The sequence below is a fragment of the Bubalus bubalis genome, chromosome 20, assembly GCF_019923935.1.
Source record: "Bubalus bubalis isolate 160015118507 breed Murrah chromosome 20, NDDB_SH_1, whole genome shotgun sequence".
In the NCBI taxonomy this organism is placed as follows: Eukaryota; Metazoa; Chordata; class Mammalia; order Artiodactyla; family Bovidae; genus Bubalus; species Bubalus bubalis.
In genome coordinates this window covers 12437772-12456174 of record NC_059176.1, presented here as the reverse complement: position 1 = coordinate 12456174, position 18403 = coordinate 12437772, and the positions used below count along the sequence as shown (strand labels likewise).

Here is an 18403-nt window from a genome sequence, read left to right as displayed (position 1 = left end):
GTGCAGTAGAAGAAAATTGAAAGAGCAACAATCCAAGTGATAACCGGACCTTGGCAGGGAGCTAGTTCAGCTCCCACAGAAGGCGAGTGTGTGCTGCGAACGTGGGAAGCACAGGGAACGTGGATATCAACCCAGCAGAGCCCCCAGGAGCCAGTGAGGCTGCCTCCCAGTCCGTCCACCTTGAAGCAGCTACCAGACGCAAGCCTTGGCCTAAGTGGGCATCTGGGCTACAGCCAGACTGGTGCCTCACGTGTCCTGGACCACTGGGCACTAGGTGAGCGATCCACACTTAGGGTCACAGGACCCCTCGGATGAAGGGACCGGAGAAGCCACCCAGCCTCACCTCTTGGGCCAGGGTCCCGTCTCACAGGTGGTCCTCACAGGGTCCTGTGCCAGTCTCAGCCCCCTGGCCTCTGTGCCTCCATGCTCTTGGGGCAGCTCCAGGTGACGTGAGGGCACTCAGCCTTTCTTCTCTCTTGGCTGCCAGCATAAATCCTGTGAGCACCGGGGGGCCAGACTCAGGAGGAAGCCAACACTCTGGAAGGCAGAGGAGACAGAATCCAGGCCTTTGGTGTGAATCAGGCACTTCAGCTACTGGTCTGAAGCTTGCGGTCTGCAGCTCATGGACTCTGCTGCAGCAAAGAATACCTCTGTGGTTCTCTAGCATGTTCTCCTGAGCACTGCCCGTGACAGAGCGTTCCCTACCACACATGGCACTTGTCCCTTACTCTCCCAGGGCTGGTGCCTTTTCCTGTGGAAAAAGTCTGGACACTTCTGGACTTTTCCATCAGCCTCCCATCCAGCGTTTTGTTCTGGTCTTCTCCCAGGGATTCCTAGGTTGTTCCTGCTGTTCTCCAGCCCCTGCTCAGCTTTGTCTCAACTCCCCACACCTGGAGACTCCCACCTGGGTTTCTCTTCAGCCATCTTTCCTCCTGTGTGGTGCCGATGCCCCATGCTACTTGGTTTTTCTCATTCACATCCCCACCTCCTGGCTTCCCTCTCTTGCCTCTCTGCCTCAGGCTTCTGGATGCAGCTGAGCTGTAATGAGCCAAAGTGAAACGTTCTACAACTGTATTGAGTTTCCCCTGGTGGTTCAGCTGGTAAAGAATCCACCTGCAATACAAGAGACCTGGGTTCGATCCCTGGGTTGGGAAGTTCCCCTGGAGAAGGGAATGGCAGCCCACTCCAGTATTCTGGCCTGGAGAATTCCATGGACAGAGGAGTCTGGTGGGCTACAGTCCATGGGGCGTCAAAGAGTCGGACAGGACTGACTAACCAACACAACTGTATTAGGTTTTCCAGAGAAACAGAACCAACAGGAGATACTCATACCTATATCTGTCTACCTAGGTCTATAAAATAAGGAATTGATTCATGTGATTGTGATCTGCAAGCTGTGTCTGTAAGCTGGAGATGCAGGAAAAGCCAGTGGGGTGGTTCCAGTCCCAGCCTGAAGGTCTGAGAACCTGGGGAGCTGATGATGTAAGTGTCCCAGTCCTGGAGGAGGCCAGTCTCTGAGCTCAAACAGGTAGAGAGTAAATCCTCTCTGCACATTTTTGTTCTATTCAGGCCTTCAATGGATTGAATGATGCCACCATTCCGGGAGGGGCATCCGCTTTACTCAGTCTACAGGTACAGATGCTAAATGCTCTCCTAGATGCACCAGGATAATATTTAGCCAGACGTCTGGGCACCCCATGGCCCAGTCAAGTTGACACAGAAAATCAGCCGTCACAACAACTGACCCGCCTCTTTGTCTCCTTCCACCCCGAGCAGCGCTTGTGGAGTAAGGAAGGCCGCGAGGGTCTGGAGGGATGAGCCTGTGTGCTGGCTGTCCTTACGTCCTCGGGGCTGCAGGTGCCACTCAGGCCGTTCCGGGGGTAATAGGCCCGCGGAGGCGCACAGCCGGGGGTGACCACGTTGGGATCTCAGCACCCGACTCACAGGGGGACGGGGCTCTCCACCCCATCGCGAAAGCCCACCCCACCTGGCGGGCCTGGAGCTGTGAATAAAACAGCAGGGGTGGCAGCTGAGGACAGAGACCCTGATGAGAATGACAGACGCACCTTCCCCACCAGTTTCTTTGCAAAGCTGCAGAGTCAGCCACGGATTTCATCCCCCGGGTTCTGCTCTCAGTGCATCAGCAGGTCACCTAGCTGCTGTGACGGAGGCCCCGGGCTCTCTCTTTCCTGCCCGGCCTTCCCTCCCCTCCGAGACCTCTTTATTGTAAATGGAGAGACCCTGCAGCGTGGCTAATATTCAAATTGTTGTTTAATTTGTAACAGCACACACCCCGGTCAGTAATGATATATTTGTGGGTTTATTTGCTTGGTATCTGTTCTCCCCACTAAACGGTTAATTTCTCAAGGTCAGGGTCCGTCCTTCCGACTTATGGTTAAAGGGCTGGGATGTGGGGCCGCCTGCCCCGCTGTTGGGTGCGCGGCCGTGGGCTGCATGTGCTTGCGCACTTGATCTCCTTCTCCTTCCCACAGTGGCCCACAGAGTAGGATTGCCTGTCCCCATATTACAGATGTGGAAACTGAGGCGATGAGAAGCCGGGGGTCCACAGCTTATCAGTGGTGACTCTCGGCTCAATTCACTCCACAGTCCAGCCTTGTTCACTTGGGGGCACTGGAAACAGTTAAGAATCTCGGGGCAGAAATGATGGAAGATGTTGACAGCTTTTACCTAAATCATGGTATATTGTGGTTGGCCCTGGGGTAGGAAGGACCCTGACTCTTTTTCTGGGTTTTCTTTTGGTAAATTCATTACACGACAGGACTGGACTGTCTTCCAGCATCTAAACCACTCCAGGGGTTCCTACACCTTCCAAGAAACACAACCCCAGCGCAGAGTGCCCAAGCAAGAGGCTGGGGACGGATGGTGACCCTAGAGGGAGAAAGAGGTGCCTCCGCTCACCCGAAGTGTCACAGAGGAGAGAGAATGAGGGACCTGGGGGCAGCCTGTTTTGCCCCTGAGGTTGAGCAGCAAGCTGGAGGGCAGCACCCGTGAGAGGAGGCCAGGGCGGAAAGTGGCCGGGAGCCTGGGGACTGTGGGGACCATGGCCGTACGACTGTCTTCAGCTGTCCCCCAGAGCTGGCTCCAGATCCAGGAGATGGACACGTCTATTATTTATGGGTTGAATCTGGCCAGAAAATTGGTGGCAAGGTGAGCAGGTTGAGGAGGCTGATGCCTAGGTAGGCTGGGCTGTTCAGGAGAGAGGGGGGTAAAGAGGTCCAGAGGAAGCAGGAAGTGGGGAGGTGGGCATCTGGGACGTGGTGGCCTGAGAGCAGAAAGTGAGTTAGGGTTTCAAAGGTGGAGCCTTTCTGGGGACAAGGGCGGGGTGGTGGAGCAGGCAGCTGGGGGTGGTCCAGCTGTGTTGGGAAGCACAGTGCAAAATAGCCTTGAAGGAGAAGGTCCTTGGGAAAATGGTGGAAGGCCAGAAGTACCCAGGCTTTGCATACTGAAGCTGAAAAACATCTCCTGCCTTTAGCTATGCTCAGCGCCAAGATTTAACAACTAAACATTAAGGATGTGGCTTCAGAAAAAGGGTCATTGGGATAAACACATGGGTCATTTAGAATGCGCTGTCCTTGAAATATCTTTTACTGATTATGTCTTAACCCTGTACGTGCTCTGCTGGCCGTATACTCTAAGCTCTTTGTTCCTGCTTCTATAAAAAAGGCTCGACTGCAGAAATAAACTTGTCAGTCCTTGCGAGAGACTGTTCAAGTGTTGTTCTTTCAGGTTCGTTGTTTCCAAGTCCCGGGGAGAAAATCCCCAACAGGCTGCTCCCCAGGCTGATGGCCGGGCCTGCGCAGAGAGGCCAACAGTGAGGCTGAGCCGAGGCCCCAGGGTGTGACAGGAGGGGCGGGGTGACAGTCACAAGGCTGAGGGTGGGACAGGCAGATGAGGGAGCTGCAGGGATGCTGGGGTGCCACACTGGGGGGCGGCCACACACCACTCACCCTGACCCTTAGGTGTGGGAAGTGTTCCCAGGAGAGGCCTGCAGGGTGGGAGAAGGGATGGGCCTCAGCTGAGGAAAAGGCCAGTGAGGAGGAGATGGCGGGAAGGAGGAGGCCGCTGCAGAGGAAGGGCAGGGAACAGGGTCAGGGGATGGCCGTGGGAACCCAGGAGTGGAGCTGGATCATGGGAGGAGTCCAGGGGTCTGTGCAAGTGACTTGGGAGAGGGGAAACAGCAGGTCCAGGGGAACAGCTGACCCCAGCGCTACAAAGAGCACAGTACTGACAACCCCTTGGGCAGGGGGGGAAGTCGGGGCACTTGGGCCTCTTGGGATGCCCCACCCCTGGACTGACCAGAGGGCAGGTGAATCTGTCTAAATGTGGAGAAATAAGAACAAATGGTTGTAGTTCAGTCACAGAGGGTGGTGAGGTATTTGGTTCACCTGATGGAAGGTTCCAGAAATGGAGAATGTTTAAGGTGAGAGATTTCAGCAGGAGAGTGCAAAAGGCAAGAGCTGCCCACAGACCCTCACAGCAGGCCTGCCAGGGGTATTGAGGAGCTTCTTCACCTGAGAACAGGAAGACAATGTAGCATGACTCAAGGATTAAGAGGCAAAATGTGAGAAGTCCACAAAGAGCTCAGACAGTGAAGTGCTGCCGCTCCATTTAAGGATGAGGACACACAGGCTGAGGTGGATGAGGCGGCACCCCGGCGACGGTCCCCACAGACAAGCCCCCCTCTGCAACGTGAGCCCTTCCTCCCTCAGGATTTCTGGCCTTGGCTTCCTCACTCTCCCACCGGCCAGGGTGGTCACAAGCATGCTTGGACTAGCACACTTTGTGGCTGAAGATGCCCACCCAAGGCTACAGACAAGTGACACCCCCAAATCCGAGGCTCTGCAAGATGTGAGGCTCACCCTGGGGCAGTCCTCAGAGGAGGACGTCTTAGCCCTTCTGCCGACACAAAGCCTCAGGGCCGCGTCTGGGCTATTCAGCATGGTGAGCTCTGGGGGTTTTAGAAGCCAAATAAAAAGGGGCCAGAGTTGTGCAGATGAGGGACACACCGATGAGTCGTCGAGGCGAAGACCGAGGTGAGGCCTGTGATGCCAGTGTTGTTCTCCCTGTCAAGTGTAAGCTGCATTTGGAGCTGGGACATTTCATGCAGGCTTAGTGGGGGATGGAGAGCAGACCCACAAAGTCACTGTCATCCTTTCTTTGCAGGGCTGCTGCTGCTGCTGCTGCTAAGTCGCTTCAGTCGTGTCCGACTCTGTGTGACCCCATAGACGGCAGCCCACCAGGCTCCGCCGTCCCTGGGATTCTCCAGGCAAGAACACTGGAGTGGGTTGCCATTTCCTTCTCCAACGCAGGGAAGTGAAAAGTGACAGTGAAGTTGCTCAGTCGCGACTCCATGGACTGCAGCCTACCAGGCTCCTCCGTCCATGGGATTTTCCAGGCAAGAGTACTGGAGTGGGGTGCCATTTCCTTCTCCTTCTTTGCAGGGAGCATCCCTCAAACCCAGACAGGTGAGCAAATGTGGAGACAAGGGTCTGGGAGGGTCCAGGGAGCAGGACGGTCCCTTCTGGGGAATTCGCGTGTTCCTGGCATTAGGACAGATGACCAATACTTGTTGTTCAGTCGTTAAGTCGTGTCTGACGCTTTGCAACCCCATTGACTGCAGCACGCCAGGCCTCCCTGTCCCTCACTATCTCCCGGAATTTGCCCAAGTTCATGTCCCATGAGTTGGTGATGCTATCCAACCATCTTATTCTCTGCCGCCCTCTTCTCTTGACCTCAATCTTTCCCAGCATTAGGGTCTTTTCCAATGAGCTGGCTGTTCGAATCAGGTAGCCAAAGTATTGGAGCTTAAGCTTCAGCATCAGTACTAGACCAGTACTAGAAATGACCAAAGGTCTCAACTCATCTGCTTTGGTCCTGTTACATGGGGGATGGCATGTTCTGGTAACTGAGGACAAGGACTTTCACAGGGTTCTCTAGGGGATTCGAAAATGAACTTTCACTACTGCTGAATGATTGCTGATACTTGGAGAAGGCAGCTGTGATTAGAAACTAAGAGGTTTTTTTTTTTTTTTTTTTTTTGGCTATGCAGCTTGTAGGATTAGTTCCCTGACCAGAGCTTGAACCCCAGCCCTTGGCAGTGAGACTGCAGAATCCTAACCACTGGACCACCAGGAAAGTCCCAGAACTAAGAGTCTTTTAAGAACACACACGATGCTGAGCTGGCCTCCTCCTCTTCCATGAGGGATAGACCCTCTTTGGGCTGCATCTGAGTGTGACTGCCTCTCATGACGGACACATGGGGGTTGGCTGTGGCCCCTGACACCTCACCACTGCCGCAGCCTCTGTGCTCTCTGCACTCTTCTCTGCCCCAGCTCCTCCCCCAGGCCATCTCCACATATTCCACGTGGACTCCCACCCACCTCACCTGCTTTCTCTATCCGCCACCAAACTGCTCTTGCCAAGCTCACTCACCTTCTCCATGGTGCTAACCCCAATCATCTTTTGAGCCTGATTTTCCAAAAATCTCTGAGCAGCAGCCACCACTGAGTTAACTTTGGGAGAGGGGTGGAATTGATCCTTCATCTCTTAACTTTTAACTTGAAAAAACACATGCAGGCAATTTAAGAATTCAACCAGTACAGAAAGTATACAATTAACTTCCCCCCACCTGATTACAGTGCCTTTCTCCAGAGGCTAGCTCTTACAAATGCTAGGTTTTTGCAGACGTTTTTATGAACATAAAAATCATGTAGCTTCTTTTTCTCATCTTCTCAACTGGAGGTGTCCATATGCCCTGTTTTGCATTTGGCTTTTCACTTCATTCATTCTGAAGATCATATTTCACCCGTTTTGAACAGTCCCTCCTGCCCTTCTGAGAACCACACTGGTTTTTTCTCTACCTGGTAGGTGGCCCTTGGTCAGCAACTCCCTCAAGCTGACCTGTAAAGGTGGGAATTCCTCAAAGTTCACCCTTGGCCTTCTTTTCATTTAAACCGTCTCCCTACATCACCCCATCTACTCCCGAGGCTTTCACTGCCACTCAATATGTGGTGGGCTATGGTCTGTAGGGTCACAGAGACAAGCGACTTGGCACACACGCACGCATGCATGCAGACAACTCCCACTGGCACCTCCAGCTTGGCCCTTGCTTCTGAGTTCCCGGCTTACATGGAATCACCAAGTGAACACGATCAACATTAAACTCATGGTTTTTCCCCTTGACCTGACTCCTCCCACTCTCTCCCCATGCCTAAGCAACTCCCAAGTCCTGGAGATACTACTCCCTAACCAAATTCCTCTCTGCTCTGTTGGCTATCCAAGCTCTCCCCTGGAGGCTGCGCCAGCCTCCTGCCTCGTTTCCTGATCCACAGTCCTGTGATGTGGAACATACAAATCTGCTTACATTTATGTTCCTGTTGAAAACCCGGCAGCACTTCCTGTTGCTTTGAGGATCAGTTTCAAAATCCTCAGCCTGTCCTGGAAGGCCTGGAAAGATGGGCCAACCCACCTCTCTGCCAACCCTGGCTTCCCCAGTGCTTAGCCCTGGAAACTGCTGGAAACCAGCTCCTCCTTGTCCTGCACCTGCACTTTGATTCCACCTGGAAGGCTTCCCAGTCCTGGCACCAGCCAGAACCCCAGCTTACCTCTGTAATACTGAGTCTTTTTTTTCCTTTGAGACCCTAGCATTCTCACGGCTGGGACGGTGACTGTCTTGCTTATTCCTGTGACCTCAGGGCCTAGCAGAGCCTGGCAGGTAGATGCTCACTGGGTGAATGAAGACACAAATGCCACGCTTGTGCCTATCTCCACCCCCTGCACACTGTGGCCCTTTGCCTGGGCACCATGCTTTCTGGTGTCTGTATAATACCATGGTTGAGAACTTGGGCTCTGGTGCCAGAATGCCTGGGGTTTGAACTCAGGCTCTGCCAACTAACTAGCTGTGTGACCTTGGATAAAGCATTGAGGATCTCTGTGCTTTGGTTTTCTCGTTTGTGTTGTTGTTCAGTCGCCAAGTTGTGTCCGCCTCTCTGCGACCCCATGGACTGCTGCACACCAGGCTTCCCTGTGCTTCACTATCTCCTAGAGTTTGCTCAAATTCATGTCCCTTGAGTCGGTGATGCTCTTCAACCATCTCATCCTCTCTTGCCCTCTACTCCTAGGCACTAATAATAGTGTGTGATTCAGAGGGTTAAATAAAATAATACCTAAATCATTGATTACAGGAAAAAAATCATCAAGTGCTTTGCACTGAATCCAGTGCGCTTCTCCTCCCTTTCATTCCCAGCCTCTGGTAAGCCAGCTTTCCCCTCAGTCACTATGTGCCGCTCCAGCTGTCTCTCTAGCTGCCTTAAGGCTTCTGAGAACAGGCATCCTGACTGCTGCCTGCTGTTCCCCAGGCCCCTGGAAAAAGTGGACTCAACACTTGCTGCATTGAACAGAGGTTAAGGCTCCAAGTGGCTGGGGAAGCTGGCCTGGACTCACTTTTCCAGGGGAATCACAAGAACAGAAGTGAAAGCTGACTTATTCGATTTCCTGTTTTAGAATTTGAAGAAGCTCACCTCCAGAAACTTGAGGTTTTATCTTGATATCCCACAGTTAAACCTAAGATGGTTATAAAACATTGTGAGAATTGCCATAGTGAGGAACAAAGGGTGAAACCCTAGGATGGAACTTATTAGTGAAATGAATAAAAGTTTTAAATAGTGATTTAACAAAATATACAAATTGGAAAGCTTTCTATTTTACATGTTTTTTTTTTTTTTTCCAGAAAACTAGGCTCTAGATCATGACATCATTTCCCTTTCAAACTGAAAAATACTAATTAATGCTCGGAGTTTGAATCTAAGCCAGGTGTCTGACACTTGGAGGCCTGTGAATCTTGGGGTCTATCTGTGTCTCTCACCACAGCCCTTCCAGGTGCTGGGTTCATGTGGTTTGAATGCTGAAATCCCTTTGGAGGCCCCTGTGCAAGTTATTTTTGTTCAAAGTGTAAAATGAAATCTCTCAGGAATGCCCCCAATGACATCACAGGAAATTTTGAATTTGAATCAAATGAGAAGGTGGTTATTTCCAAGAAATCCGTTAATACTTAACACGTCTCTGAATACCTGAAGGCCAAGAGATAGATAGAGGAGAAATCCATCTAGAAAACCTCCCACTTTCTACCCTAGTGGTGGGGACAAAATCACTTCTGTAACTGAGGACTGTGTGCTACCTGCTAAAACAGACTGTATCCAACTCAGCGGGTTCTATCCAAGCCATTTATTTGAAACGCCAACTATATGTAGGATAAAGTCAGTGTTACATGCTTGTCAGTAACAGTAGAAAAATAGAACCAGTGAAAACCTCTGTACAACCGTAATGGTACTCAAAAGAGAAATGGATCGATCGTTTTACAATGCTTCCCACAGACGAGTTCAAGTTCGGAGGTACCTAAATAAAAATACTATGTATTTCTTTAAAAAACACTATGTACAGTCGAAGCGTAAACAAGTTTTACAAAGTACTGGTTATGCAGGTTGTAGAAAACACTTGCATAGGACATGAAATCAGTTTTAAGAAAAATTTCTGAGCCTTTAGCATTGAAGGCACTTGACTTTATACCAGTAACAGCACAACCACAAGAAATGCAGTGTTGTAGAAGACACCACCTCTCTCAAGTGCAGACGTGGCGCATCAACAGCAAGTGGAGTTCAGGAATCTCCCTCTCAGCCACCCCCCCAAGAGCGAGGTTCCGTCCCACCTGCCCGTGGAACCCACACAGTCACGTGCAGGTACACCACGAAGCTTCCAGAGCTCCTCTCAGCTCTTAAGACAGAACCCACGTAAACACGCAAACACAAGAGGTCATTTTCAAGATACACACTTGCGAGTCATCTTTCTACAGAAATGGCCACAGCATTATAATATTCAGAATATGGAAGATTGATTCATGGTCTGAGGGTTTTCTAGAGGAAAAAACAAAATCAGACTTGCCAATACAATTACATAACAGCTATTGCAATCAATAGGACAAAGAAACAACTTAACATTTCATAGAACATTGTTTATATAATAGTGTTAATGGAAAAACAGCACGATACCCTTTAGTGTGTGACATTAACTCTTTTAGTAAGGTTATCTGTAAAAAGGTTTGAAAGTAAACTCCTTAGTAGACAAAGTAAACCACTGCAGAACGGGGAGTAGCACCCATCACTGCTGCTTTAATAGTAACTTTCAACAGTAAGTTAAAGGTCAACCAAATAATTAAAAATAAAAAGTCGAACATTTCCCTTTGAGTTCAGTCCTAAGATAAAAACATAAATGCTTTAGAATTGCAAACAAGTATAAGTGTTTCACGAAACTTATTTTCCCTAAAAGGTAGATTTAAACATGAAAATACATATTTTGCCAAGTCGTTACTGAGACTTCCAGAGACCGACACACGGGGAGGGGTCAGCTTTGTGCCCCTGCTGAGGCCGTATGTGCTGGTTTCCCTCCATCAATGGACAAGTGCTGTCCACTGCTACTCAAGTTTGAAGAACAAATCCAAAGAAAACCCAATGAACAGTTTTTTTTTTTAAGGAAGCATAAACAAGAATTAGGTAAAGTTTCACAGAGAGTTCAACAATAACAAAAAAACTCAAATAAAAAGAAGTCATTTAAAATCCTTAAAATCTACCTGGTTACCGAAATGTCAGGAGAGCTTAGGTCTAGGGATGTGCCTAGAAAAAGCTACAGGGGCACTGAGAAAGGTTATGCATGGTACATGGACAAGGCAAATGATTATTTTTTCACGAGTTATTTTTGCCTTTCTTGCTGCTATCTTTCCCCTTAGGAGTCATACCTATGACTCTGAACTGAAATTATTAATCAAGATCACAGAATTAAAACAAAAATTCAAGAACAAGACCAACAGCATCTTGAAGAAACGTGGATCCTCTGCTTCCGCTCCAGGATCTAACTGGCATTCGCCAACCTCAACATGGTGGGCACCAAAAGTGGCGATTGTCTAATGGCCTGATTGTCCATGGCCTCAAGAGGAGATCTGGTGTGTTGAGATTTGGTTTTCATGAAGTTTCTACACCGAGTAAAACACTAGGTCCTAGGGCCTAAGTTTCATATTATACACATTAATTTCTCAGAGCAATCTTACTCAGACTTCACATTTATCTTAGTACAGCACTGAAAGATTTTAATGCTTATGAAGCATTAAAAAAGATTGAAGAGATGGGATCAAAAGCCAGAGGCACATAGCTATTCAACCTACCCTACTGACCATACTTCACGAGACACATTAAAAATCCATTAACCCTACCCTAACACAAAACCCACATCTGTTCACCTTCTGCAAGTCACAGCAGTCCACAATCCCACAGCACGTTTCTCTCTATACACAGTTCAGCCAGGTATGCTACCAAATTATTAAAGACAAACTTCATAAATTAAATAAAACTACAAACAGTGGGTCACTTCTTTTATATTTTGGGGACTTGAAAGAATATTTAATAAATTTTCAGAAATACACCATGTGGGGCATCAATAGCTCTTATGTCTTTAAAAAAAAAAAACAGGTTGGAGATCAGAAAGACTTCCCCACCAACTATATCTACTCACTCTTAATTGCAGTACCAGCATAGCACAGTCTGAATTCAGAAGAGAAGTTTAAAACTGTATCAAGAGAATTCATGTCAACACATGTACATAAATACACCTTAAGGAATGTGATGGAATGAATATTTTTTGTTTCTGAGGAGAGACAGACCGAGATTAGTTTCAAAAGACACTGTCATCTTATTACAAAAGGTGAAACCTCCTAAAAATGAGAACAGAGTCCTGAAGTTTTTCATCTTAAAAAAAAAAAAAAAAAAAAAAAAAAGGAGCCTCAGAGGCGATGATATGCAGCCAACCTCGCAGCAGCCTGGTGCTGACTCTGGGAGACCCAGGGCTTGGGTGCAGTGTGGCCAACATGGACGGATGCATGGGCAGCAGCTAACTAGCCAGGCAGCAGAGCGAGTGGCAGCGGTTTGCCGGTGTAGACAGATCAACTGACGTGTTCCCATCTTTGAGACTATCTACTGTTAGGATTTTTTAAAATGTCAGATTATTCCTGAGTGTATATCCACAGGGTAAAGTAGGAAGAGACTGTAAGAGAAACTACAGTTTCGGGAAAAATCAGAGTTGTTGACATCCAATAGAAACCTATTTACTTAAAAGTGCATGTAATTCATTTATATGGTAGCTTGTAAAGGCTCCCTAGCCCTGCATAGTTTTAGAGTGAGTGTGAGTGATTCAGAGTTGTATATATGTATATATACATACACAGAGAGGAGGCTCCCGAACATCCCTCAAGTGAGGGAGTGCTCAGAAAAGTCTCTTTTAATCTAAGTGCTACGGCTGTGTGTGTGTTATGTGTAAAAATACAAAGTGAATGCTCAAATAATGTTGAAGTGATTTAAAAACTCAAATGCTAATATATTTACATTGGAGAGTAAGAAAAAAACAGTCCTTAGCTCACACATTGCCCTTCTAAGGGAAAGGATCTTAAAAGATCCCATGTGCTCAGTGGTTCAGTAAAATCCCAAACCAGCGTCCCCAGTGGAGTTCAAGTAGGACATGTAGTGTTTCACTGGAAAAAAAATGGTTTTTCTTTTTTGGTGACAAAGCATTATGCATTATACAATAACTTTTTAAAGGACACCAAAATTCTGACACACTTTGAAAACCACTTAAAACATCTACTTACAAACAACAAATGACATCCGTAAGACTGAAGCCCTTTTGTTTTTTTTCCCCCCACAAGAGAGCAGGACAACTGAAGGCAGCAAGCAGTCACTCCCCACTCAGCTGCTGAGTCGATGCCCAGAAGCAGCGATCCCGTAGTGCAAGCTTAAGTTACTAATTCCACTGCTTTAGGATTCCAAGAAAGCTGATCTCTTTCAAACCTCATCTAGTGAAACTCTAATCCACATGACCAGAACCTGCAGTGATTCTAACAGAGTCTGTACTGTGGATAAAACAACAAGCTTTTGCCTGGATGCAGAAGGCTTTTCTCCTTCTTGTTCTTTCCTGAACCAGGAAAACTTCAGGATTCCTGATTGGACTCCTGCTGGAGGAATGCAGACCAGCTCCCAGGACTTATTTAAACAGGATGACATAAGATTTATGAAGACTGAGCAGGAAGGTTTCTGAACTGAAACAACTACGGAAAAGAGAGGAGCATTTTGATGTGCTGTTCTTTGGAATTTCTATAATTAAAAAATAAACACAGAACTATTTCATAAGAAAATACATCTTAGTGTGCAATCCAATGCACGTGGAAATAGGTAGATGAAAGGTAAAATGCAAAAAAGTATGAAAATACAGTCCTTTAAATGTGGCAATAAAGTTTAACATACTGATATAAAACCAATACAGATAAAACAAAGGTATAAGTGCAAAAAAATTCCATTGTTTGTAAAGAGAGGGGAAAAAAAAAGTGCCAGCTTGTTTGTTCTTAAAAATGCTTCCCCACACAATTGTTCAAACACAAAACAGACAGCAGATGCAGCATTCAAAATAACCCTCTTAGCATGCCATGTCTAATAAACATGTATATACAAAAACTAGAATAAAATAACGTGAAACTGAGTTATCAGCTGGCATCAATAAACTGGTCTCTAAGTTGTTGGGTTACATCATAAAATGGGATGTTTCACATCTCAGGCACGGACGACTTGGAGGTTGCTCTCAAAGGGCAGACTTTTTGTAGAGGAAGTCTGGCTTGCTCGGGGACCTCCTTCCTCTGCTGATTGAATCTTCCCTTTCCAAATCTGTATTTCGCTGAGCTCCATGGCCCAGGGACTCATCTGCCAGTCTTCTGCCGGATCTCTCTTCTGGAGCTTCAGAGCTACATGCAGAATGTGAAGGTCTGTTAGGAGTCAGCCCAAAAGTCAAGTCAGTTTCCACTGCTGCTCGCCCCCTGACATGGGCTGAACCACTGCCGGCATTTTCTGGGGCTGCCAAGGGAAAATCTGGCCGCTGGGGAGGCTGCTCAACAACGTCGAGGTGTATTGGCTCACTCTTCTGTCTGTGTGGATGCCCGTCGGGGGGAAGTGGATATTCTTTCCTAGTTTCTTCCTGCTTTTTAGGCGAGGTCTGGCCTGGTAGGTAGGCTGACTTTAAGCCAGTTGGTGATGCCTTATTGTGGCTATACAAATCGGGACCAAAATATCCACCTTGTGAAGGGGAGGGGGTACGTCTGCCAGGGGCAGGAGTAGATGGTCTGCAAGCAGCATTTGAGAAGTCATAGAAATCCGGATATTCCTGCTGATTTTCTCGAGCATCTGTTTTTTGCTCTACTGTGTGTTTCTTTCGAGATGTGTGTGTATGCCTCTGTGGAATACATGATAGATGCTGGGGAGGCCCTGGTCCTACTTCAGAAACTGCCTGGCTTAATTCTGTGTCCACAGCAAGTTCTGGAAGCCTCCTGTCCTTGAGTGACAGCGTGGATACACCCATGGCAATATCTGGCATTAGATCGTTTAGCACAGGTTGTGTGCACTGCAAACAGAAACAAAACAGGGGGAAGGTTAAAAAGAAAAAGCCCTGTGACTCCCTCTTTTTCAAATGATGTTCACTGATTTTGTTTCCTCATTAAAAAAATATATGCTTAATTTTAAGAATAATAAAAATATAGAAAACTATAAGGCAAAAACCCCCCACAAAACCCCAAACCTTCCGGACTGAGATAACCACTGTTATTAACATTTTGAAGCAGTTCTCGCACCTTTTTATTTTGCACATATATTAATTTTCATAAAATTTAGTGCATATATAATACTGTCACTAAATTTTGAGATTTCTATTTAAATTACTGGATACTATTCCACTGTATTGATGAGGCATGACCGCTTAACTATTCTTCCACTGTGAGACCTTAAGGCAGTTTCCAGTTTTTCATTATTATAATCGGGAGTGCAAGGAACATACAGATAAATTACCTTCAAAGGGAGTTTTATTTAATTATAAAGTAGTAGAACTTTTGTAACTGTGGCACTGAGGGCCAGGCCGATAAGATGGAAATTGGGTTTATCCAACACTATTAACCTTTGTTATTTCTTCTTTTTTGAGGGGTTGGAGTGGATAGCAGGGAGAACAGGCAGAAGGGTAAAAGGTGAGGAAGGACCATAATTTGACTCAAGCTAGTCCAGTCATCTTTCAGTGAAGACTCCCTGAACTAATATATGTATCTTTTATCTCTTATGTTGAATGCTGATAATGTATGACTAAGCAGGAAGACTTAAAAATCAATACTGTTTTTTTTCAAATGTATTATATACAACAGAAATTCAACCTTAAATGCAGTGCAAGATCAAGCAAGGAAGTCTTGCTTAATTTACTAGCAACTAGCGCTGGCAACTGTGATTTCCAATGAAATGAGTGCTCTGATCAAACAGCTTGCTAGAGGCAGAGACACTCATGAGGGTTAATATTCTGCCTATTTTATGAATGGAGAGTCTCCTGCCACACTGTTCCTGATGGTATGCTCAGCTACAAGTAGCTTCCCCTTCCGGCCCCACCAAAGCCTTTGGGAGAATAGCAGACTCTACAGAATAGAGGGCAAGAACAGACTCTAGACATGTGCTTGAAGAGTGCACTATGAAACCAGTAACAACATCACCTGTGTTGCCCAGTAACTTCACCCTGTCCAGACACCTGCACACGAACATAAGGGAAGGCACTCGCTTCTTCCCACCATACACATCTTGTCTCTTTTCTCTGGACTTTCTCATCCACCTACACTCTCTTTTTCTCTCCAAGTTCCACAATCCTTAAGTCTATGCTTTCAGCTTGTCAGTAACACTCTGTGCACTCCTGAGTCCCAGGAAGGGGGTCCTGGGGCCTAGGAAATTGCTTTTAACATTCCAGAGACTTTTAACTTTAGGTAAATCACTGAAGTGCGAACTTACCACTTGTTTTTCAGATGCTATTGTTGCTGAGGCGGCGGCGGCGGCGGCGGCGGCCACCGTCTGTCTCCCCAGTCCTGTGGTGTTGGTACAATCAGGGGCCGCTGCTTTCACACCTGGCAAGTAGACTGGAGGGGGGCCAGCTTTAGGGGCTGTTCTGGAGTGAAACAGTGAGTGATTACAGGGATAAGAAAACGAACGTGAAGGATGCTGACTGGGAGGTCTTTGCTTCCAGCCTGCTTTGAGCTGGTTATGGATTGGGGTCGCTGGCGGGTGGTAGGGAGGCGGTGGAGGGGGTAAGGGTGGATGGAAGGCCACGAAAGAGTCCAGATCTGTAAACATGGTTTCTGTAGTGGGGGTGCTGTTGACTCGACATCTCCCAGACTGTCTCATTGTCAAGAGTGGACTTTCATCTCCAAATCGTTCATCAGGAAAGAATTTGTGAGGATTCTAAGAAAGAATGGAGGGGGAAAAAGTTAAGATATTTGTTAGCAGATTTCCTGGACAGAAATTTACAAGCTGAGAGAGTTAAGTGAGTACCTAAGAAAACCACATTCAGTAAAAAGCACAACATATTTTTCTAGGCTTGAAGCTCAAGGAAAAAATACCTTAAAAACGGTGTAAAACAGTAGAGTGCAGCCTCCGTAACTTAAAGTACAGCTATCAAGGAGAGCTGCTTAGCTGAATGCCCCAGAAAGCAGGTCAGTAATCTCTTGCAAATTATGTGATGATAAAAAACAGGAAATAAAACCTAATTCAAATATCTTTCCTAAGAAAATAAAATTACCATTAAAAACCAAAAGAAAAAAAGGCATATAAGTGAAGATCCTCCTAGAACTTTCTGATAAAACATCTGTACGCATTCAGTCTGAAATAAAAACTACAAAATACTATTATGTAGAAATAAGTTTGATTAATATTTTGATAAACATGGGGATACTTAAATTATACAACTTACACATTTAAGAGACCAAATTAAGATACAATTTAGAATGGCACAGAGAACAGAAATGAACAGAAAACAAGACTATTGTAGGGATGGAAACTACAGTAAAAATTGAAAATCAAGAACCTACAAATGGTCTGCTCCTTGCCTAGGGCTACCATACCACGTTCCCCTTTGAAAACTCAGGCTAAAATGGTTTGCAGTCAGTGGCATGAAAACAATGCAATCACTTGACCAGATGAAATTAAATTTTATTTTAGTCTCTGCTTTAGTTGTGAAGATTACACATTTTATACAAAAATACTACTATTTTTTGTACTAAATAATTACTAGAATTGGGTTTCTTCCTGCTAGTAAAAAAAAAAAAAGCACTCTACTCATTCTTTGATTCTCATGCTTATGTGGTTTGAACTATCGTGCAAAAAAACTTCTTGTAAAAGGGAGGAGAGAGGAGGAAAGCGGGGGCATCTGGAAGGTCTGTTAAGGATGTAGTAGGTCACAACCTGAAATCTAATGACCAAACCAGGGAGAGAAAAGCAGCAGAATGTTCTCTCTTTCTCTTTCTCACTCTTGGGTGTACTCACCATGAGCTTTTAGGGGCCACCATTTATGTGCTTATTATGTGCAAGAGACACAGCTGCTTTACATACAGCCACTCTTACCTTCACAATTCACTTTACAGGTAAAGAAACTGATGCTCAGACAGGTTATATAACTCTCTCTAAGTTAACTAACTGGTAAGCAGCACTGCAGGATATAAAACCAGTTCTCACTCCAGAGCCTGTGCCCTATCCACTGTACCATACTGCCTCTCACTGAGGGCTTTCAGGTCACCCAAGACACCAGGGACAGTTGAAAAAGCACGTACAAAAGAAAAGGACATGCTATGAGGGCTCCCTGGGATGTCTGAAAATACTGTCTGAGTTACAGTCAAGGCTCCTTCTATTTTATTTTTTTCAGGTACAAAGCTGACTATCTAGACTTAGAAATCACAAACCGCAAATTTCAAAATATGACAAATAACACCAACGTCGCAAAATCCAAAAGAATACCACAATATTTTCATTATTAATAACAGCTGACAATCTAACTCAAGATTCCCTGTTTTAGGTAGTGGAGGGCTGCTTCCCACCTGCAAGAGTTCTGCTGCAGCATCGGCAAGCCCGAACTCCCTTAACACGCGGATCTGAATTTCATAGCTGACCGTGGCGCCCTCCCCGCAGTTGAGCGCGTAGGCCCTCTGCACCTGCTCAGTGTGCCGCAGCTCCTGCAGGCGTCTGACCATGTCCTTCATGATGAGGAGGCGAGGAACTGCAAGAAGAGAGACAGTCTGTAGGCACAATGCCTGAGCTGCACAAGACCACCTACTGAGTGCAAAAAAAAAGAGCATGTGTTTTGCATCCTCATAAATTTTTGATAGTATTTTAATTCCCAGGAAAGATAGTAATTTATACGCATCTAATTATTTTTTAGGGTTTTAAATTTCACAGTGCCCCAAAGGCTTTTAGTCATACCAAAGAGCCCCTCAACTGCATTATGAGTTCACAGC

At 46.4% G+C, this 18403-nt stretch overlaps 1 protein-coding gene across 3 annotated transcripts in view; it reads right to left on the bottom strand.

Annotated features, from left to right (window-relative positions):
• Positions 1-9228: 9228 nt before the first annotated feature.
• Positions 9229-18403, bottom strand: part of BTBD7 (BTB domain containing 7) — a 90352-nt gene continuing 81177 nt past the window's right edge. For all 3 annotated transcript variants that reach the window (XM_025271489.3, XM_025271490.3, XM_025271492.3), the window contains 3 exons: positions 17987-18165; positions 15912-16358; positions 9229-14502 (listed from right to left, as the gene is read on the bottom strand). In XM_025271489.3, the coding sequence (XP_025127274.3) occupies positions 13690-14502; positions 15912-16358; positions 17987-18165 (1439 nt within the window). In that variant the 3' untranslated portion in view covers positions 9229-13689. The remainder of the gene's footprint in view (positions 14503-15911; positions 16359-17986; positions 18166-18403) is intronic.